This window comes from Astatotilapia calliptera, chromosome 2, assembly GCF_900246225.1.
Source record: "Astatotilapia calliptera chromosome 2, fAstCal1.2, whole genome shotgun sequence".
Taxonomy (NCBI): Eukaryota; Metazoa; Chordata; class Actinopteri; order Cichliformes; family Cichlidae; genus Astatotilapia; species Astatotilapia calliptera.
In genome coordinates, this window is record NC_039303.1 from 6022662 (window position 1) to 6046388 (window position 23727).

The 23727-nt window shown below is 38.5% G+C and overlaps 1 protein-coding gene across 2 annotated transcripts in view; it reads left to right on the top strand.

Moving 5' to 3' along the window:
• glrbb (glycine receptor, beta b) overlaps positions 1–23727 on the top strand; it is a 32210-nt gene that overhangs the window by 4047 nt on the left and 4436 nt on the right. Inside the window, exons 3-9 of one of the 2 annotated variants that reach the window (XM_026182690.1) lie at positions 2743–2849; positions 4284–4351; positions 9031–9257; positions 12207–12289; positions 12777–12917; positions 15787–15939; positions 17968–18135. In XM_026182690.1, coding sequence (XP_026038475.1) covers positions 2743–2849; positions 4284–4351; positions 9031–9257; positions 12207–12289; positions 12777–12917; positions 15787–15939; positions 17968–18026 — 838 coding nt within the window. In that variant the 3' untranslated portion in view covers positions 18027–18135. Of the gene's footprint in view, positions 1–2742; positions 2850–4283; positions 4352–9030; positions 9258–12206; positions 12290–12776; positions 12918–15786; positions 15940–17967; positions 18136–21863; positions 22157–23727 lie in introns of those variants that run through there. The other variant, XM_026182684.1, reaches the window with a different exon arrangement.

Here is a 23727-nt window from a genome sequence, read left to right on the forward strand (position 1 = left end):
ACCGTGTGGAATAAACAACATCGTGCTGTGTCATATTGGCCTCTGGCGTATTGACTAGGCATGTTAGCTTGATGGCTCTATACACAGTAATGCATACGTTTTTCTTGTATACAAGTCGAATAAAGAAGTAAGTTTTGTTGTTGTGAAATTTGTTTGCAATCTCTGTTTTAAATCCATTCACTTTAATCTCTTAGAAAACCTAAACATTTTCTATGAGTAGAATTTGGTTCTGCTTGATTGGCTTCAGTCAGTCAGCATTAGCTCTTGCTAATGATGTTTCTTCAGCCTTACATGTCCATGAGAGCGTCTTCGGATCTAACTGTTCTTGGTGGAAATTTGACTAGTCAGAGATTCTTATGGAAACACCCTGCTCTGTGCTGAGGCAGGCACCGTTTGTCAGGACGGTGCCCGCCTCTACTTTTTGGATCAGGAGTGTATGCAGAGACTTCCTTGGATACCATTTATATGATTTTTCTCCACTGAAAATGGTCAGGAAGGACTTAGTCATCATGTTCATCTGAGGCAGCCATGGCCAGTGACCATTACAAAATGTATGGTGCACTCATCTAGGAATGGAGAGCAGTTCCTCAGCAGATCGGGACACTTGTGGAGCCAATAGACAGATGGGGAACTACTGTCCTTTGTAGAGGAGGCTATACCTCATATAAAACATTTTCTATATACATATATTATAGTGTTGGTCTATTAAATCTATTAAAAACACAAACTTGCCTTTATTTATTTTAGTTCTGAAGCATATTTCTGACCATTTGGTAAATAAATTGGAGATAAATTAGCTGAATACAGCATCTCAATTCATGTTTAAGCCATCTGCCTTTATCTACTAAAAATGTTGCCAAACCTAAAATGAGTATGTGGGTACAGATAGTAAAATGGTTGTTATCCTAATAGCAGAACAATTAGGAACGTAGGTTTGAAAAATCATATTACGAAGGTGCATTGAATAGCACCAGCAGCTCAAAGCTAGACGGTTCTGGGTTTGAAACTGCTGGCCAGGACATGGAGTTTTAATGTTCTCCTGTGCCTGTGTGGGTTTTCACCAGGTGCTCCCACCTCAATGACTGTAATTAGGCTAGGCAGTTAAGAAAATGGATGAATGGCTATTACAGTGCCTCTTTTCTATTTGGGTGTAAAACATCTTAGGGGTGGACAACAATTACCCTTTGTAGGAAAAACCCTGACCAATGTTGTCAGTTCAGCATGGAGCTGAAGCATGGCGGACTTTGTCTATTTTACACCTAATGGATCTTACTTTTCAGTCTCTCCACCATACACATAAATAGATCTCAGGTTGTCATTGCCTCTTCAGTGCATGCCAAAAGGTGATTCTCAGGTTATGGTTTAAACTATAGATGTAAATACTGTAGATCACAAAAGGAATGTGACGTAATTGTGTCCTGCACGCTGAGTTAAGTGTAATGTAGAGCTGCGCTATCTTCTTCCTTAAATGGTAACAAATGTCTCTACAATGAAGTCTTGAAATGTGGGATAAACTGTTTGATGTAGAAAATTGGCAAGTGGAAGCTGTATGACATGCTTTGTGTTTAATGCTGCAGATGCCTTTGCGGATCAACTAAAGCACTTGGTTCCAGTTTAGCTCTTGTGCTTGAGATTGTCAGGAAGGTCTCTTAAAAAAAGAGGAGGAAAAAAAGCGGTTTAGCGGATGGGAATTGGGTTTTACTTTGATCAGGGGAACCGCTGAACATATACACACTGCGCAGCATTCTTGTGTAGCACTTTAGCCCATCCTCAGTGCATGATAAGGTTTACATAATAATATGTATTGAGAAGGGGGAATTCTTTGGCAGAAGCATTCATTGCCACCCAGGAGGAGGATTTTTGTTTCCCCTTTCTCTCTTGCCAGATCCCCTCCTCGTCCTTTTCTCTCTGTCCCACTGTATTTTTCATTAGTCAAGCACATGAAAACAAATGATGTTTGACTGATTGTCGTCATGTTGTTGGTGATATTTTTACCAAGCACTGTTAAGTTTTTTCAATTTTGTAGGAACATTTGAAGTAGACTTAAACAAAAAGAACTACATAGCACAAAAACAGATTATTTGTCTTGACAAGTCATTTATACTTGTCACCTGTGCGGCAGATTGATTCATTCAGGGGAAAATCATTTCAGTGGGTTACTTATTGGCTTGCTTACTGAACTAGTGCTGTTTTTATAAAGATAGTATAATATGTGCTTTGATCAAGCGTTTCACTCATTTATCTTAAAAAACCCTTGAATGATTTTAAAATGAAATATTTTTGCATCCTTTAGAATTTTTCACATACCCAAATGTTTTATTTATGGATGATTAAATGTCAGTACAACTTAAACTGCCCTGTGTTTACTGCTCAATAACATATATTTGTATGAAAACATGTTGAGATGATGAACACTGCAAATATTTCAAAATTCAGCATGTTGAGAAGAGTCTTCCATTAGCCCAAGGGATCTTGTCAACTTCCTCAGTCATAATCTGGAAACATCCCATAATAGCAGCACATTTCATTTCTAAACATTGTCTCAGTCTAACAGTTCCTTGGTGGTCCAAATCTTAAAAGCCAATTTAATCCCAGACTGGTAGCTCTCCCAGGTTATAGTTTAATCAAAGAGTATACAGAGTAGAAGTGAGTGCACTGTGCACTTTGTCTGTTCATCTGCCAGGAATTTGACCTGCTAATGTAATCGTGCCTCAAGTTCTCTCTCTGTCTTTTTATTTGCAGACAGCTGTCATCTGAGGATCTGGCCCGGGTCCCTGCAAATTCAACCAGCAACATCTTGAACAGGTTACTGATCACCTATGATCCCAGAATAAGGCCCAACTTCAAAGGCAGGTTTTCTGCTCTTTATCTGTTTCTGTCTCGTTTTTAATTTACATTCTAGCTGCAGTGCTGTCATGCTAATTAAAGAAACACGTGCATGTGTACCTCCAGATTTCTTCTAAGAGTTTAATGCTGGAGGTAGGAATGTGGAGGCATTAATCAAAATGCATTCCCTTGCAAATGTAACTTGTGCTTAAACAGTTACAGAAGGCTTGTGTTCCTGGGTTGACTTCTTGCCGATACTGCTGCATGGACAGATTTTAATAGACACTCGTGCATAGGACAAGTTGATATTTCTAAAATCTGTCTAAGGTTAGGAATCAGATTAATCAAAATTGCTAAAGCTAGCTTACAGACAAATGCACAAGTAAAAATTTGATTTTGAAGTGGAAGCATGCCTCATCTGTTACCTTTGTACAGTCATTTCTTTTTCATTTTTCATTTTTCAAAGCCCAAAAACCATCCATCGTCAGTGTTTATAGTGTACTGTACACATCACACTGCTGGGAGTACTATGTTTGTCTCACAGAAACAGCCATGAAAATAACAAAGAGGTGGCTGGTGGCCTCTTTGTCTGACTGATCGTCTCCCCAGTCTTCAGGTGGATCTGTAGTTTCCTTGCTCTGGCACTTGGCACCAGGAGCTGTATCTGGGACTTAATGTTTGATGTGTAGTGAGCCGACTTAGCATTCTCCCTCACTCCCTCCGACTGGTCCAGCAGCCAAACATCTGCTCTCCATTTCAGGGTGGCCTGAAATCCTCATCCATTAGCATCCATATCATAATCTCCCAAATTAAGAACTAAACTATGCCTTATGCATTACTTCGCTGTAACATGGCAAGCTGCTTTTATGGGCCCTATAGAATAATAGAATATAGTAATAGCAGCATTACCTTTGAATATTGATTCAAGTTAATGTTTGATTTGTTACATTAATGCAACAAAGATGTGAGCTCTATAACACGCCATAACTTGTGCATTAATTTTGTGACCTGCATGGTAGAATTTATCCAGTGAAACTTGTGAGCCTCAAGTAAACAGATCAAAGGAAATAATTTATTCAAAGCAGGGTGAGCGGTCTGCATTCATCAACAGTTTTATTAGTTTATGCAAAAGGCTGAGTGGGGAGGGGTGCCAATATACAGTAAATGTTTACAGCGTGAGCTTGGCAAGAAGATGGGATGATTTTGAGAAGGGATTTTTATTATTTTGCAATGCTGGGCCTTTCACAAAACCTGACCATTAATATAATCAATTAAATCACTAGGTACAATATGTATGGTTTAGGAATGCATTTACATGGATTTACAGAACAAATGTATTGTAAACTGCAGGAGCAGTACTTGATAACTGCTTTGCTTTGAGACATGGGCGAAGCAGTTATTAGACACAAGGAATACAGTTTTCAAAATTACAATTTTCTCTCTCTTTCTAAATCCAGGAATTCCTGTGGAGGATAGAGTGAACATTTTCATCAACAGCTTTGGCTCAATCCAAGAAACAACCATGGTAAGGACTTGCTGCTGCAGTTTGACAGTATTGGTAATCAATACTTCTGCCAATCAGAAGCAGTGAATGAGAGCTGAAAACTGCTTTGGCCAAGTTTTAGGGAGAATTCATGAGCATGTTTTCTAGATGGTATTAGATCATTTAGCAGTGAATCATTATGAAGACTGGGGTTTGCATGCCTCATTTATCTGATGGCTTAATTGCTGATCAAGAAATGCAGTTTGAATACTAATTACTAGATTAAACTCAAGGACGAAGCTGGGTTGACTCTTGATCACTTAGAAAGCAATAAATGGAAATTCCCAGTTTCTAATAAGACTGGTTCACCTGGTGTGATACATCCAATCATTCAACAGTGTAATGTCACAAATTACCAAAATCAACAGTTTTATTTTATTCTTCCATGTGTGTTTTACAGAAATTAATCCAGGATGTCTTTATTACAAAAAACAAACCTTCTTCCCACTTAGCGTTAGTATGATTTGTCACATTGTCACTCATAAATCATTTTTGTGAGATAAATTTGACTTTTTTCCCCCCATATAAGTACAATCACATTTTTACTCAAATGGAAAGTTGATTAATAAAAATGTAAAATTTATAGTTGTTCTAAGGCTGACATGTAATATGTATATGACCTTCTTTCAGAAATTTAGCAGTATTTATGTGTGTGGCAGCCAACATGCATTTCAGTGTCCTTCTCCATGTCCTGTTATTTAATGTTGTATAACTGATCCTATTTTAGTTACAGAACCTAAAGTTAGGTCCATCATTATTTTGACAAAGAGATGATTTGATTATCGATTTTTCTTAACTTTGCCTCAGTACACAAACACTGTGAATTTAAAATCAAACGTGATTTATATGCAGATTTTGAGCTTTAATTCAAGGGCTTTTACAGACTTTTTGCATCAACTGTTGAGGGATCACAGTTATTTTTATACCTAACCACCCATTTTCAGAGGCTTACTTACATAATTTTAAATATAAGATTAGTTTTGAATATTTTGATGAAAACCCTTTACAGTCAATGACTCCCTTGAAGTCTAGAGCCCACTGACATCACCAAATGCTACATTTAGTTTTGTATTAAATATCAGATAAGCGATCTGTTTGGTTGAGATGGTGGAATTGACTTACCCATCCAAGATTTTTTCACTGCTTGGCCTTAAAAAATTCTTGCATTTCTTTTGTGGTGTGCTTCGGCTCATGATTAGTTTGCACTGTGAGAGTTTGCCCTGTAATAAAATATCAAGGAAACTGGCCTTACATGGCCATTAAACTGCTTGTTACTCAATTTTCCAATTAGTTTTTGTGAACTATGTAAAAAATGGTTTTAGTTCCTAAACATTTTTTTGTAAAAACCCCTTCAATTAAAGTTTAAAGTCTGCACGGCAACCACATTTTTATTGTTATATTTAAAATACACTGTGGTGATGTACAGAGACAAAATTACACAAATGTCTTCGTCTTTGTCCAACAAATTATGGACCTTGCTGTATTGCCATTGAAACAACCAAATGTCCAAGAATGATCAGTGTTCAGCAGGGTTAAGTGTTCCATCATGCTCACTTTTATGAGTCATGACACTCTGAACAAAGTCTTGGATAATATATCCTGGAGCTGGCACTGCTTGAAAATCTGCCACACAGGGAAAAGATTGGCAGCAGATAGGTAGTGTGTATTTGCTTATAAAATACTCCAGTCAAGAGTTTCACTCTATTATAGACCACTTAGGATGATAAGTGGAAAATCCTTACAAATCACAGGACCCAAAGATGGTGTAAGAAAATGAACACATCAGGAGGAAACAAACAAAGAAGAAGGGTAATGAGGAAGAAAGAGCTGAGGAAAACAAAGACCTCGAGGAAAAAGTTTTGACCAGGGAAGGAAAGTGTGAAAAACAGACACCATGTTAGAGAGAGAGAGAGAGAAAGACAAAGGTAAAGTGAAATGGATGGGAGAAGGAAGATTAAATCAGACAGTAGGAGGCCAAAGATCATTAAGACGGATAATGGAAGACAGGGATGAGGAAATTGAGTAGTGAAAAAGAATAAGATAGAGGAAGCGGGAATAAAATTAAAAAGTGTGATGGTTCAAAGTGTGATGAAAGCAAAGGAATAATAAAGACCGCAAATGGCGAGAATAATCTGAAGAAAGAGACCATAACAGTGAAGACAAAAAGGGAGGATCAAGAAAGCAAGAACAAGAGCCAAGAAAGACAAAGTGGAAGAGAAAAATGCACAACTCTCAAAAGGGTAGCTTGTTCCTTTCTTCCTTTTTCCCCCTGGACACCCAGCCTAGGCATAAACTGAATGAAAGTGAGGAAGGTTTGAAACAAATCTAGCAGAAGGAGGAAGAGACAGCTGGTCACCTCTACCCTCAATTTTTCACTCTGTGGGGTATCTGATCTCAGGAAACCTTCTTTCATTATTCACACCTCCCTCTACCAAACACTCACTATATTTAACATACCTATTTTCACATTATGATTATAATCTTTAGAAAACAATGACTAATTTTCTTCGGAGATGGAATAAATTGTTGTTATATATGTTTTTTTACTGCTTCTCAGCTTTAGTTTCCCTCAGTGGTTATAGAAAGTTCTTAAATCTCTCTGGAATCGAATGTTGTACTGGCAGCTTGATTGTGAGCCAGAAGCAAGATATATTTCCTTGTCTAGTTTTTAGAGAAGGAAAAGGTGTGGGAATTGGCCCGTGTCTCCCTCAGACAGAGAAGAGCCACCAGAAGCTATTCATGTTGTAGCTCAAGGACTAGTTCAACACAGGTGTCTAAAATGTGGTTGTATAGAAATGATATCTTATAAAATAAGATATCAACAGCTTGATTGCAAGATTCCCCTTTCAAAAGAAAATAATGCATCATACGGGCCACTCCTTAACTGTTTATGCCAAATTCTGACCCTGCCTCCGACCCTGCCAAGTATTTGCATATTTTGGTTATTAGATAGTGGTTGAGTTACTTTTGCCTCCCTATCAGGTTAAAACAGTCTTTTCATTCTCCTCTCACCTCTGGCATCAACATTGGATTTTTACCCAGAGAACTGCAGCTCATTGGAGATTTTCTATGTTTTGGACCGTTCTCTGTAAACCCCAGAGATTGTTGTGTGAGAGAATCCAAATCCAGCAGTTTTTCAAATACTCAGAGCAGCACAACAACCTAGAAAGGCTCAGAGTCACTTAAATCTCCTTTCTTTGCCATTCTGATCCTTGGTTTGAATTTCAGCAGTTTTTTTCTTTGACTAACTCTACATGCCTAAATGCACTGACTTGCTGCCATTAGATAAAATATTTACACTGGCAATTTAACACATGTACCTAATGATTTGGCAAGTGAGTGTATAAATGCTGATGGACAGTGGAAAATTCCTCAGTAAAGTTAAAATTTGTTTTGGGGTACATAAAAGACACAAATAACCCTTAAAATCTACAATTTAACTGTTTTTGCTCAGCGTTAATTGACATCTCTGCACTGGCTGAAATAATAATAACAATATCTATGTTCACCAGCTAGCTAGGTGCCAAACCATGTGAGAAGTGAGTGACACGCAACGTGTCACAATCATATCAGAATTTCTATTGGCTCAAACTTGGCAGATTTGTGTAGTCTATAAACACGTATATTCTATTTATGTCATTTGAACTGCTGTATTTTGACATTGCCGGTAGCTTAGCTGTAGCATTTTTACCTGAAGGCTTCAGCTTCCGGGTAACAAGGAAATGACGTCATTCACGTAGATTACTCGAAATTTTAGTGGCGGAAATGGGCTTCCATAATTTTGACATTGCATCATTTATGTATTGCAAGTGTAATGGCCATGGGCAGTTTTTTTCCCTTGTAATAAATACTAACATGTTTTAAATTGCAGTAGATGCACATATGCTAAAATTGAGTTATTAAAAATTCTAATGGTTTCTCATTGACTTTACTTTAGATTTAAACAAGCTGCCATGTCAAATAACAAAAATGTCAATAATAATATAGTTTCAGGTAATAAAAACTAAATAGAAGGGGAGAGTATACGTTTAAGGCATATTTCCTACACAAGACTGAACACATGCAAAGCTGATATTTCAGCCATTGTATTTGACATACCATCTGTCTTCAACCTCAGCTTAATAGCTCACCTGCTCCCAGAACAGCTTGAGGCCCACCATCAGTGTGTGCACAGAGATGTGTCCCAAAGCTCACAGTGATACTTTCCCACCATCAAGAATGTGGACATTTTACTAATATGTGCACTAATGAGGTACTTGCTGTTGCTGTGTTGATAACATTTGACCCTTGGACTGTGCAGTTTCTTGTGTGTTGACCGCTTTAAAGGCATTCTGTTGCAGATGTAAACTGTCACTCTGCACTTAAAGTAATCTATATGTTATTATTCATTATTCAAACATATTTAGGAGGCTTAAAAATGTTTTTGTTACCCTGTTAAAGCATCTCATTCATTCACACAGAAAATGCACTTTTTTGTACCATCCCCCTTAAAGCTTCAGAAAATGTTAGCAGAAAGATTAGCATATGCTTTATTTTATTCCATTTAGAGAGTTTGCCTTTTGGGCATCATTTACCGTGAAAGCACCCAAACTGTGTCCAGTTGAGTTTACATGGAAGTAACATTAACTGTGTTTGTACTCGCCTGGTGTTACACTTAACAGGATTACAGAGTCAACATCTTCTTGCGGCAGCGCTGGAATGACCCCAGGCTGAAACTGCCAGACGACTTCAAGTCTGATTCTCTCACTGTTGATCCCAAGATGTTCAAATGTCTCTGGAAACCCGACCTGTTCTTCGCTAATGAGAAGAGCGCCAACTTTCATGATGTTACCCAAGAAAATATTCTCCTCTTCATCTTCCGTAATGGAGATGTCCTAATCAGTATGAGGTAATTTATTTACTTTTTTTTTTAACTTGTTTTTAATCAGTGTACTTGAAATGTCGTTCAGTCTTATGTGATTCGTTGAAAATAGTCACTTCATCAGATATGCAATAATCCAGGAAAATGCAGCATTACTGTAAATTTTGCTATGACTTAGTATCTGGTTTAATTCAAAAGTCCTTTCGACAGTACCACTCAATTTTAGTTTGGGCCATAAGTCATGAATCTTCAAGTTTAAAGCTGATGAAAAAAAAACTTTAAGTTAAGTAGAAAGGATTCTGTCTGCAAACAGATCTCATACAGTCTAGGAATGATCTTCACTAATATTTTATCAATACCAGCATTGATTTATGATACCAAAACATATAGCTTATGATATTGATATAGCATTCTATATTTTTTACTAAATGGCTTAAACAGGGTGTATTTATGCTTTTGCCATATTCGCTGATCTTTATTTCAAGTAATTATGAGGTTGTTTTATCACTTAGATCTGGGGTCAAGCCCTGTGATCCCTACAGTTTAAAACAATTGGAGATAAAGTACCAGAATTTCAGGAGTGGGACCGCGCCTCCAAACACGCTCCTCCTGATTCTTATCTATGTAGTTTCCCCCAGTTCTACAACCTGTTAATACTCGTTTACGTTCCTCACCCTCCCTCCTCTTTTCAATTCTTTAACTTCTTCACTTCTAATTAGTACACAGGGATCTGCTGGGTCCGGGAGCCACCACCAGTGGCCTTCCCTAAACCCCAGCTCAATTCACGTCCACGGCATTCACCTTTATCTACTAATACGCTTTCAAACCTAAAATGAGGACGTGGGCCCAGCTAGTGAAAGTAATATAAAATGTGTTCTTTCTGTTTTACTACCTAGCAGTTAGGCTTTTTGCATTTCTAAATATTCGGTGACAAGCATACAACAACTGAAATAATTTGACTCCAATTAAGGAATGAAGGAACAGCAATTCAAATTTCCTGTCTAGTTTTCTCTTATCTAGTTATTGAGACTGGAGCTCATTTGGTTGTTTGAGTGTTATCCATTTATACTGCACTTAAGCGGTGGCTGGTGCCTAAGTACTAATTAGAAACATCTACAAAGCACTTAAAGTCAGTTCTGTGTCCTGCATTGATAACTAGAGACTAATTTTTAAAAAAGGATAGCGTAGCGTTACCCTGCCTATCTTGAAGTCAAGTCAGTCACAACTCAATTGTTGGAGCTGGGCGGCCATACTGAAGACACAGCCTTTTCAGCAGCCTTTTAGCTAAAGGAGTCCAATATGCTAGATATTAGAGTTATTAAATCTTGTATTTGAAAGGGATCAATAGGGTGTTACCTTACATCTAGCTTTCTATAAACAGTATACATTAAGCTGTATTTCAGGCTATTAGAGTTTATTATTGGCCATAGAACAAAGAATGTAAACACTTACATGACTTCAAAAGTAATCACTTCATAATGGCAGCCTCATAGTGGAATATTTAGAAATTTGTAAACCATGTTAGGCCTCAGTCCCAAGCTGGCGATTCCCTGACAACCTCTGCTTGCTATGAAAGAAATGTGTGTTCTTTAACTGGTTTGCAAGTGGTTCTTAGGTGTTGCTGGATTTTGCTAAGAGAAATCAGTTGCAATGAAGATACCCCTTTGTGACTGCTTTGGTCACCAGCAGATCATCAGGGTCACTTGTGTTTTCCATGGAACAAACCGACTTATCTGCAAATTCACCACCCTGTAGTAAAACTTGCAAAATTGTGGCACAAACTGGAATCGGAGAACATTGGCCTTCAAAATAAAAGTTGTGCTTTACCACTGAAACCAACACATTTCAAAAGATGCATCTGACTTCATGAATAGTCTCTTCACAGTTTCACTACGCTTCCATTCACACTACAGGGAACCATGGCAATCATGGCTTATCACTTCTTATCAATACTTCAACCAGTTATCAATACCCACTTCTAAGTTATTACCTGGTTGTGTGTGCCTTGAGGGCTGTATCCCTGGATACAGAAACAATTGACCATTAAGATTGTCATATTGTGTCAAAACACTAACTGTTCTTTTTAGGCTTTACTATGGCTTTTATGTCAAATAAAAAGGAGACACCTCTTGCTACTATTTAGAGCAAAACAACCTCCCAGTGAGAAAGGAAAAAAAACATATTTATCAACGTGTCAGAGCACTCCTTACGTTGTGGTACATCTTATCTCCTGGCTAATTTGGCATAGTTTCAGACTGAATTAATGTAGCATCAACCTTAGTAGTAACCAAATGACTGCTCAGTGTTCTCAATATTAGACTACATAAAAGTGCAAAATTATATTATGTAGCTGTGGACACATCTGTAGACTGAGCACATTAAATAATTTTTGACCCAGCTGCATAGAACTATTACCTGTAGTGCTGCCAATGTATTTAATCATGGATCATTTGTGTCTATGACCTGAAGTACTGCAAATTCACTCTGATATATTTTAGTCTATACTGGAAATATTTGCCTGTGTTTTCTGTCCTTCTTTACTTTATTTTAATATATTTTCTTCAGTAATTAAGACTGTAAAACTGGAAACTCAAAAGATAAAACTGTTTACATGCACAAGATTTAGTGGAAAACAGATTTGTACCCCGCCTTTTACCTTACAACAAGTAGAATAGGTTCCAGGCCCCCATGTAACACAAAACTGGATAACCAATAGAAATGTGAATGTACAGACTTAATCTTCAAAGGGATTGCTGCCAGGTTTTATTCATCTCCAAAGAGAATTGTCTGTATGTTTGCATGTACCATTTTATTCCATGTTAATATATCACTCAGAAAAAAAAACCCTTTCGGGTTAAACCCTTGGCTCCAGTGTAATCTAGAGTTTCATCTTGTGAAGTGTATACAGTAATATATGCAATGAATACAATAAAGCAGCCATAAAGAAAAAAAATAAATATCTTCTTCCTCCGACAGGTTGTCCGTCACCCTTTCTTGTCCACTTGATCTGACCTTATTCCCTATGGACACACAGAGGTGTAAAATGCAACTTGAAAGCTGTAAGTTTTCCTAAATTAACAACTCTTTAAAGTATCTCATCAGTATACACATGTGCTTGCTGATATTTTAGACATTCAGTATTTATGAGTTGGGAATATAGTTGTTGTTTTTGTAAAGTAGTTGGTTTTAGGGTAAATAAGAGCATTTTGCTTGTGTTTAGCAGCCAATTCCAGTGGTGAACACTTAGTGCAGTAGAATAAATCATCATATTTTAGGGTTGTTGTGAGAGTCTCATAGCTAATTGAGCTTGACATGTCTTTACTGCATCTTGTTTACAAAGCAGTTAGACTTAAATAAGCAACATAACTTGAAGCCATTACCCTGTAAAGCCAAACCTGACTGCTGAGATGTATCATATTCTGGATGGCTTCATGCATTTGAACTGTTATGTTCATTGGAAGGGTGGTAACGGTGGGCTTAAACTATATATATCTGTTGTGTTTGACTGTTTTTCTATCTCTGTATCTGTGCCCTCCTGATTTCCAGTTGGTTATACAACAGATGACCTGCAGTTTATGTGGCAGACAGGAGACCCTGTGCAAATGGATGCTATTGCTCTGCCACAGTTTGATATCCGACAAGAAGATATTACTTATGGAAACTGCACCAAATACTATGCAGGCACAGGTACTTTCATCGTTATGAAACAATATAAAGTGATAAGAAAGTTAAAAAGTTTTGACCATCCAAAGAAAGTAGTTACGCTCAGCTGACAGTAAAAATGTACAGTAGAAGTCTGAATGGGTATATTGAACTACTAAATTACTTTTTTTCCCTGCGCTGGCATCTGCGCTAAAATTCCGACTTTCTATGAACATTGTTTTAAGCAATATTAATTTTTTTTTTAAAAGAAAATTATCCTCAACCTAAAAGTATAGTCATATGGATATGTCTGCCATTAACTGTTGACTATCTCCCTCTTGGGAAGCCACCAAAAATCACAGTCACTGAGCAGACAGATGTATCAGATAACTTAGGACAAATTCAGAAATATTACAAATTTACTTAGTCATGACTGAAAGGTTACTCTGACTCTCCTCAAAGTAAACAAAGTAATAATATTAGCACACGCTGTAATTTGAAACATGGAGTGACTTTGAGTTGTCACAGTGCAAACTCCTCTCATTCATATTATTTCTATTTCATGATGTGTTATCAGTAGTCAAACCTAATGTTGACAAGTTTAAAGTAATTTAGAGTTTTAAAAGACAAACCACAGGGAAGGTTTTGCTCATGGTTAAATAAAATGTAAAGATAGAAAAAACAAACAAAAAAAAACCCCATTGAAATGTATTTAATTTTTTATGTGAATGTGTTCCCTGGGCCCAACACACCAACACAAGTCGCTGTTCAAACTAGGACACAGATGACTCTTCTCTTAGTATGCTGGCTAGCTTAGCATTAGCATGCTGTCTGTGCAGACTCTTGCAAAAAGCTGAAGTTGTATGACCGGCATAATGCAGCTTTTTCTGTCCTGGATCTATTTTTCACTTTACCATGAAAATCTCATCCATTTGTACAATAAGAATAAAAGTAATCTCTGAAGAATGTTTACAGGATTTTGAGAAATCTCTGCTATGAAGATTTAAGGCAGTTGTAAAGGCCAAAGTGGGGTGAATGTAGTACTAGCAAGGTGTAGCTAATAGGTTGTGCACTGAGTATAGTAAAAATAACAGTGGTAACATTCAGTTTTCCAAGAATCTTTTAATTATTTGGCTTCAATATGTCCATTACAGCCTATTATTTTAAACAATCACACGAAGGTGGTTTCTTAAGGAAGTTAACCAAGTTTTTTCTAAGTATGTTTTACCAAAAATTCTGATGTTATCATCAAATGGCCAAATGTACAACAAGGACTACACAGGATAAGATCTGTTTGTTCCCATTTGTCATGAGAAGAATAAAAAAAAAAAAAAAAAAGCTATTTACTATATAAATATGAAATAATAAAATTGTTTATTATTTCTAAAAATCTGATTTATCCCCAGGTGGTGATTTTATGTTTTTATCTGCTGTCTTGAACTGTGTTTGAAGCTAGCAAATTAGGTGTGCAGCATCAGTTATCATGACAGTGTGCCCTGCCAGAAGTGAACCACCTACTGGGTTATCCTTCTTGGTCCTAAATATTGAATTGCATTACAGGCCTCAGTACCCTTATATACAATTATGTGGTCCTTACTGAATATTGTTGCTAAGAGGTTTTTTCTTTTTTAAATGTGTCTAAATACCAGTGAAGGGTAGCAGACAGCTTGTAAAAGTTGTCATTTTCCAGGCTGCTTGCCGAACTAAGAATAATAACTAATCCTGTAATAAAAGAAGTAAAACTGCAAAAAAGAAAAAGGTAATGGTACTGTGGTATACACTCATGCAGACTTATGTGAGTACAAAATGAATTCACAATGAAATGGAAAAATCTCTATCAGCCAACAGAGCTGGTATGACCTCAATGCTCTCACACTTGGGGAGGCACACTGCTGGCGATGAGTCAGGCTTTTAACTGGTTGCCATGGCTACCTGGCCAGACACAAAGATCACCTCTGTCTACGACTGGTTCAAGCCTGCTTGGCGACACAGGCGGCTCTTATATGCTGTATAAAAGCTCCAGAGATCCCTGAGCTAGTTAAATATTACTTCAGCCCACCCACTCTACCATCCCATTAGACCGACTAACTAGGCTCTATATTCAGAAACAAAAGGCTCCTGAAAAGGTCTGAATCTTATGGATTCTTATTCCTCAGGCTTACTAATGATGGCTTTACTTCCAACAGGAATGAGTGATTGAAAAATAGATAAGTTATTAGTAGGAATGTATATAGTACTTTCAAGCAAAATCACTTAAAAAAAAGAGAAAATGGAAGTGCCAATTCTAACAGTAATAACTCAAAGGATTTGGGGCAGGTTCAGACATCCTACACATTTGGCACATTCACAGTAGGAAGCAGTATTTTCTGATGTGCGACCTTGAGTGCTCAAATAAGTCTCAGCTTTAACAAAGTTATGTGAAATTATATTAAAGCCTATTGGCTGTTGTCTTCTCTTTTTGCTTTCTCCATGACAAATGATGCACACTACTGCAGTTTGCTTTTCTCTTTGGCCAAAGGACGAAGTAGAGTGCATAAAGAACTTACCTTACCTCCTAATGCCTAATGTGGCTTTTATAGACCGTTCAGTGAAGTGCCAGTTCTCTCACCTGCTCTGTTTCAGTTAAGGGACTGGATGCTCTGAAGACCACATTTCAACCAATACGTAACATTTTATTTTTTCTTATTGATCTTAAAACTACTGCTGGCTATTGTCTCTAATTAATTATGCTTTATGGGAAAAGGTAAGGTGGAGCATGGGCTTCATATAGTGCCATTTCTCTGAATTGGGACACATAAATCATGTGCATGAAGGCACTGCCAGTGCCATCAAGCACATGCCTACTTAACTACCTTAGCTATGTTTTGATGAAATCATGTTTTGATATGTGACCATTGTTTCCATTGTCATGCAGGGTACTACACTTGTGTAGAGGTTATCTTCACCCTAAGGCGACAGGTTGGCTTCTACATGATGGGTGTTTATGCCCCTACGCTGCTCATCGTAGTCCTTTCATGGCTTTCCTTCTGGATTAACCCTGACGCAAGTGCTGCCAGGGTTCCTTTGGGTATGGATTACTTGATAAGTTTCACCGATCTTTATCAGTACACATTGTCTGTGAACTATTTCTTGTGCTTCCATCCAGGGATAAGTGCATAATTAGATCAAAAAGGGTGATGGGTGAGAGTGTTTTGTTTTTTTTTTATTGGAGGAATTAGACATTTAAACTACTGTCTAAAAGGATTTCTATTGGGCAAAAGGCTATAGTAAATAAATAGAAACCACTCTAAAGTATTTGGATGTTTGTATGGATCACTGACTTATCCATCACTTTGACACCATGAAGGACTTATCTGTCGAGGTTGGTGTCATAGCCATCGTTTTTCTGTATGTGACAAATCATTGAATGTCGCTGTAATTGACAGATGGGACCCATGAAGCAAGAACCCTTGTCCAGTGTAAGCTAAATACACATGAATCAGAGCTGAGAGCTTAAACCCATGTTTAAGACCAATAACTGCCCCCTTTGCTGGTTAGCCAGTTGGTTTATGCCTAATTGTCATAACTTTGGTTTCTCTTTGCTGTTATGTTTAAAATCTAAAACATTCATCCACTCAAGCTATTTTTCCCATTAGACAAGAAGCTGATTCCTATAAACATCCACTGATAAAATGCCTTTTGTTAAATTTTAGCTTATTATCGCTGGAGGCAAGGCCAGGCTCTTGTCTTTCACTTAAATTCTTATGTTATTCTGTGCAGTCAATAAAGTGTTACGGAGACAGTGGGAATGCAGAAGCTACTTGAGCTGGCCAACAGGGCACACCTGATCCCTATTAACCAAAGTAATGAAGGAGTGTGCTGAAGCACACAGGTGCTGTTTTTTTTCCAAATTAAAGAAGCACACGTTGTATCAAGCCTGAGGGAGGTTCAGGTAGATTACTAGAGTGTTAGAACGAGCCCCAAGGGAAGTGACAAGGATTGTCTGGTACTGGTAGTACTTAGATTATAGTGTGACTTTGTATATGTACTGCATAAATCACAGGACCCAGATGAACAATATCTAGTGGCCCTTTTTATAACACTGATTGTTGACACAATTTGTCTTTCGCTTAGGCCTGTATGTTGGAAAAAGGAACTAGGTTAATATATTCTAAGCACAGGCTGGCACCACTGGCTAATATGAAGTTGTCAGTTCTTTTAAACATTCGGTTTCATAAGTTTCCTCAGCTAAAACACACTCTTCTCATAGCATCATTATAGGGTTTTTTTTTTATTTCTTTGTCTTGCCCCGTGGATGCCCTTCTGTCTTGTGTCTCTACTTAATGGATGTCCTCAAAACATGTGACACCTGGAACTGATTAACTAACCTGGTCAAATTGTAGCTTAATTTAACGTCTGATGTGGTATGGTACAACACATAACAGTGATAAACTTACCACTCAAATGCTCCAAATCACAGGCTCCACTGTGATTTTTCACATTCAGTTTAATGAAATAGCTGAATAAGTAATTCGGCTATTTCAGAGAAGGCCATCTCTGAATGATGTTACAACTTGAAATTCAAGTCCTGAATGTAAAAATACTCAGATAAAGACACTACTACTGTCACATGAATGAATGTAGTGAACTAACAATTTTAACACTATTTTTACAGCAGATATATTTCAAGTATGTCTTACATGTACCAAATATAAACGTTTTGGCACACCCTTATGTGTTCAGATTAATTAGAAAAATGCCTCAAGCAAGGTTATATATCACTGTATAGATGTTATATTTGCCTATTTCTTATAGATGTTTATGCATTATCTTTCCTTCATATGCTGTAAATGCTTATACTACACTTTACAAACACTACACTTTTCAGAATTGACAGAGTATTTGTAGATCTTGTGCTGGCTTGAGAAAAAAAATCTTTCCATTTGCTTGTCCCCCTCCTTCATAATTCAACCTGTGTGTAATATGTCAGTGTCACCCACACCCAGTGTCACACTGGCACGTCTGTGTGTGTGTGTTCAGGGCTGCACAGATAAGATAATCCATTGTTATCCCACTTCAGTCTTCCACTGCTTCCTTTTTTCCATCCTCCCTCCAGTTGTTTATCACCACTTTCATTCCATCATCACTCCAACTCCTCCTGGAAGCCTCCCCTGACTTCTCTCTAAATGGGATCAGTCCAGGTCAGTTAGCACCCAGGTGTGGGAATACTCTCATTTATAGCTCTGTGCTGTGTGTGTGTGTGTGTGTGTGTGTGTGTGTGTGTGTGTGTGTGTGTGTGTCTATGTGTGTGTGTGTGTGTGTGTGTGTGTGTGTACATGTGGATATACTGTATGTGTCCATGTGCTCATTGAACTGAGGTGTGTGTTTTTATGTTTAAACAGCATGTATTCTTGCCGTATAGGGAGTGTGAACAGATGTAACAATATAACTTGGTTTGCCATGACACAACAGAAATTTTCTGTACAGTATGTTGTTCCTGTTTTTCATTCTCATATAGCCCACGTTTGTTTTTTTTTCACTGATGAACAAGACACCAATATTGCCACTTTCATATTTCTCTCTGTTCATATAGGTAGGCTTCCACGATTCTGTAATTAAAGTTTATTCCAGTGAGAAAGAAGCAATTTGTTTAGAAATCCTGAACCCAGTATGAACATTTTGTTGATGAGTGACCCATATGAGGCCTGGAGGCAAAACCTAGTAACTATTTGTGTGTTTTATTGTGTCCCTGAAGCAGCACTATTATTTGAAAAAAAATTGTGCAAAGCTCTTTGTCAGTTGTTAGAACACCCTCTAAAGGCTGGCTGTAATTATTTGTGCTGTATCCTGTAGTGATGGGATTTCCGGCTCTTTTTAGAGAACAGCTCTTTCGGCTCGGCTCACTAAAAAGAGCCGGCTCTTTCGGCTCCCAACCGGCTCTTCAGGTTTTTTTCTTGCTTTAATGACTTAATTATCAACAACAATATAAAATTATGCACAAAAGGAATTAGTAATGTGAAAAAACGTGGTATTCTTTATGTATGTTTATGTATAAATATTTATGGGGGCCCCTAGAGATGAAACACGTACAAACTCCAAAACACATTTCTAGCGTTAACTGAACTTCCAAAACAGAGCTACCTAGATCACTTAAATTACACAATCGAATTCATATGTCTATTGTTTTTGTATTAATACACAAACACTCATATATGGTAAATGGTAAATGGCCTGTATTTATATAGCACTTTACTAGTCCCTAAGGACCCCAAAGCGCTTTACATATCCAGTCATCCACCCATTCACACACACATTCACACACTGGTGATGGCAAGCTACATTGTAGCCACAGCCACCCTGGGGTACACTGACAGAGGCGAGGCTGCCGGACACTGGCGCCACCGGGCCCTCTGACCACCACCAGTAGGCAACGGGTGAAGTGTCTTGCCCAAGGACACAACGACCGAGACTGTCCAAGCCGGGGCTCGAACCGGCAACCTTCCGATTACAAGGTGAACTCCCAACTCTTGAGCCACGATCGCCCCCATATATATATGTATATACATATATATATATATATGTATATATATATATATACTGGTGAGTATATATATACTGGTGAGTGTCAGCACCACAGTCCAGGATGAGACAACGAACATCCAAGAATACATTGGGAAGATGGCCCCAACTGACCAAGTGCTCAGTGAATACCTCAGGCAGCAGAAACCCAAGAAAGAGGAGGGAGACGAGGAACCATCATGGAAGGACAGGCCCCTGCACGGTATGTACCACCGGCAGATAGAGGAGGTGGCTGATATCCAGAAATCCTACCAGTGGCTGGACAAAGCTGGACTGAAAGACAGCACAGAGGCACTAATCATGGCAGCACAAGAACAAGCTCTGAGTACAAGATCCATAGAGGCTGGGGTCTATCACACCAGGCAAGACCCCAGGTGCAGACTGTGTAAAGATGCCCCAGAGACAATCCAGCACATAACAGCAGGGTGCAAGATGCTAGCAGGCAAGGCATACATGGAACGCCATAACCAAGTGGCCGGCATAGTGTACAGGAACATCTGTGCCGAGTATAACCTGGAAGTCCCGAGGTCAAAATGGGAGATGCCCCCAAGGGTGGTGGAGAATGACCGAGCTAAGATCCTGTGGGACTTCCAGATACAGACGGACAAAATGGTGGTGGCTAACCAACCGGACATAGTGGTGGTAGACAAACAGAAGAAGACGGCCGTAGTGATCGATGTAGCGGTTCCGAATGACAGCAATATCAGGAAGAAGGAACACGAGAAGCTGGAGAAATACCAAGGGCTCAGAGAAGAGCTCGAGAGGATGTGGAGGGTGAAGGTAACGGTGGTCCCCGTGGTAATCGGAGCACTAGGTGCGGTGACTCCCAAGCTAGGCGAGTGGCTCCAGGAGATCCCGGGAACAACATCGGAGATCTCTGTCCAGAAGAGCGCAGTCCTGGGAACAGCTAAGATACTGCGCAGGACCCTCAAGCTCCCAGGCCTCTGGTAGAGGACCCGAGCTTGAAGGATAAACCGCCCGCAGGGGCGTGTTGGGTGTTTTTTTTATATATATATATGTGTGTGTGTGTGTATATATGTGTGTGTGTGTGTGTGTGTGTGTGTATTCGAATAATTAAAAAAAAAAAAACTTCATTTACCTGTTACTACCACACACCCAATCCAATTGTTGGTACTTCCTGGCTTGTGTAGTAGCCACTAGGTAACAAAAGCTCAACACGGCCCCTAGCATCCTGGAGCACTTCCATTGTGTTTTGGAGTTTGTACGTGTTTTGTCTTTAAAGGCCACTGTAAATATACTTTTATTTATTCACTCCACATAAAATGTAATAAATAAATTATAAAATACAGAAACCAACTATTTACATTTCATACATTTCAACTTTTAACTACTTAAATTTTCAGCTTTTTCCTTTTAAACAAATTTAAAGTGAAACAACACAAAACACTGCAAACCACAACGCAATAAATTAAAATATGGGGGGAAAAAAAGAGGCGGGGGGAGAACGCCCAGATCTTTAATTAAGGGAAAGGTTGGCATTTAGAAATATTAATATCACACTCAACTGACTGCGTTTTATCTTCCCATTGCACTGATGGGTGGACAGTTCTTAGGTGTATGTGCATGTTGTTTGTGGAGCCGGCTCTATATGATATCCTTTTCTTGTAGACTACACTCTGCCTTTGTTTTGTCACTAAGATTGAAATGGTTCCAGACTTTGCTTCTTTTCTTGGTGTCACTCATTTTCTTTACTGTACCTTTCCAATGTGACGGTGTTGTCTCTTGTTGTTGCTCCCGGCTCTCTTTCTTTCCCTCTCCCTCCTGCTCTTGTTGTGTGCTACTGCTGTTGCGAATGTAACTACCGCCCCCTCAACTCAGCGCTGAGCAGAGGGGGAAGGGGCGCAAACGCAAGGCTCTGTTTGCCGTCTCTGCTCAGCGCAAACACAAGGGTGACTTGCAGCGTGAAGCGAAAAACAAAAAACCCACGGCTCGCATCGTTCACTTCAAAGATCCGGCTCTAAGAGCCATTTCGTTCGCGACCGACCCATCACTAGTATCCTGTAAGGATGCTTTGGTGCTTTGCAAAGGAATCTCCAACCTGTAAAAATGATTTAAAAATGCTATTTCATTAAAGGCTATTTGAGCTCTTGGAAATGTCCTAATAAATGAGGTAACTCTGACATTCTAAAAGCTTTTTTGCAGATTAGTGTATTACTAAATGAATTTTTAATTTTTTTATTCATTAAAGATGAAACGTATTAGTGTTCTCTCCTCAGCCGTAAGTTAATCAAATGCTTAACCTCTGTGATAAATAAATATTTTTGCTATACAGGGATGAAGGTTTTATGTTTTGATTACTAGCTGTTTTCACAGGGACTAAAATGTGCACATATGTCTCAATATAAAAAACAAAAAAATACCTCATCTGACTATAATGACTGACAAGGTCTCTTGTTATAACTCTCCATACAGGCATCCTCTCAGTGCTCTCTTTGTCCTCTGAGTGTACCTCCTTGGCCTCAGAGCTGCCTAAAGTATCCTACGTCAAGGCTATCGACATCTGGCTCATTGCTTGCCTGCTGTTTGGCTTCGCCTCGCTGGTGGAGTATGCCGTGGTTCAAGTGATGCTCAACAGCCCAAAACGCATTGAGGCAGAGAAGGCAAAGATAGCATCCAAAGAGAAGGCTGCAGGAAAGAACCCTGCTGCCCGGAACAACACGGTCAACGGAACCGGAGGGACACCGCTTCACGTCAGCACCTTGCATGTCAGTATATTTGGTTTTTGATAATTTGAGTGTGTTTGTATCTGTAAGTCACCTCTAAGTAGCCTTCTTATGAGAGTTTGCATGTAGTATAACAGGAGCAATTCAAATGAAAATGCACCAGAGGACACATGCTTTGCATATGGTGCTCAAACTAGTGGAATCCATTTTTTGCAGTCCATTTTAGATCTTTTATCATGATCATCAACAGCTTTTACTTTTCAGAGTTTCAACTTTGCATATGCGTAGTATAATTTCAATGTCACCATTTCTTGTCCATCTATATGAGGGCAGTTGGTATAGGCGTGGCCACATTATGCATAAAAATATATGCCTATGTTTGGAACACAGAAACTCAAAACGCAAAACCTTTTGTCTTCAAATACAAGTAGAAAAAAAGCAATTTTTTGACACATCAAAAGCTTAAAATTCCCCATTGAAAGGCATTTAAAACCTCTGATTTTGTTCTTTATCCACTTATATCTATTTAGTTTTTGCTAAAGAATATTTGGACATGGAGGCATAAACCAAAACATCTTTACATTGCCTGAAACCCTAAATAAGAACTCATACATTAGGCATAAATATTTGCATCATCCATCAAGATAACATCGAGGGTATTTATGTTATGTGGGACTTGATTTCAGTTGCATTTTGCTTAATGAGAGCACAGATGCTTGTGTAATCAATAATGATGATATCCATAACGACCTCTTTGGGTTTTGATGCCCCAGTTAATCACCAAAACATTTTAACGATGGTGCATTTTTGTTGTTGAGTGACTGTTGAGTGTTTGGATGCCTGTGTATAGTTTTTTTGCTTTTATGTAACTCCCAAACCACATCAACAACCAGATCCAGTATCTGATAGGAATATTACGGCACTGAGAAAAGGGAAATCCAGTCATTAATAATTGGCATTGTGTCTGACATACACATACGCACAGCTTGGTCAGGGCTCAAGTCTGACACTTACATGCACAGGGAGGATGTTGCATGGGTCTTCCGATTGTATGCCCTAATTGCAATTAATTTACCTCTGAGTCTATGTTAGTCCGAACCACATTTGGTCTGAGAGGATTACATTATTCCATTGAGGTTTAATAGGTTTTCTTGTCAAAACCAAATCAAAATAATGAAGCTTTAATGAGCTTAATGACTTCAGTGAATAAGCATCCTTAGTCTGATTAGATCCTGTTCACCCCGCAGGCCTTTAGGGAAGTCGATGAAAGGGATTTTTTTTGGATGACATTAACTTAAGTCCTCCTGCAGATTGTTTTGTGTAAGCACAGGTTGTGATAACATGTAGAGGCTGTAGAGGAGTCACAAGAACCTAGATGAGAGAACAGCCATATTAGGCAAAATTTCATAAAACAAAGCAAGTCTAGTTTTGGCTCCAAAGATATTTTTTCCTCTTAAAATAGCCGTAGCTTTGATTTAGCATCAGAGTTCTATCCAAGTTTCAAGATCAAACAGCTCTTTTACAACATTTTCAAAGGGTAGTCTGTTTCCAATTGAGTCCAGCTATCTTGCATAGCCTCATTTCAATGCTCCTTTCAGTTTGGAGAAAAACCT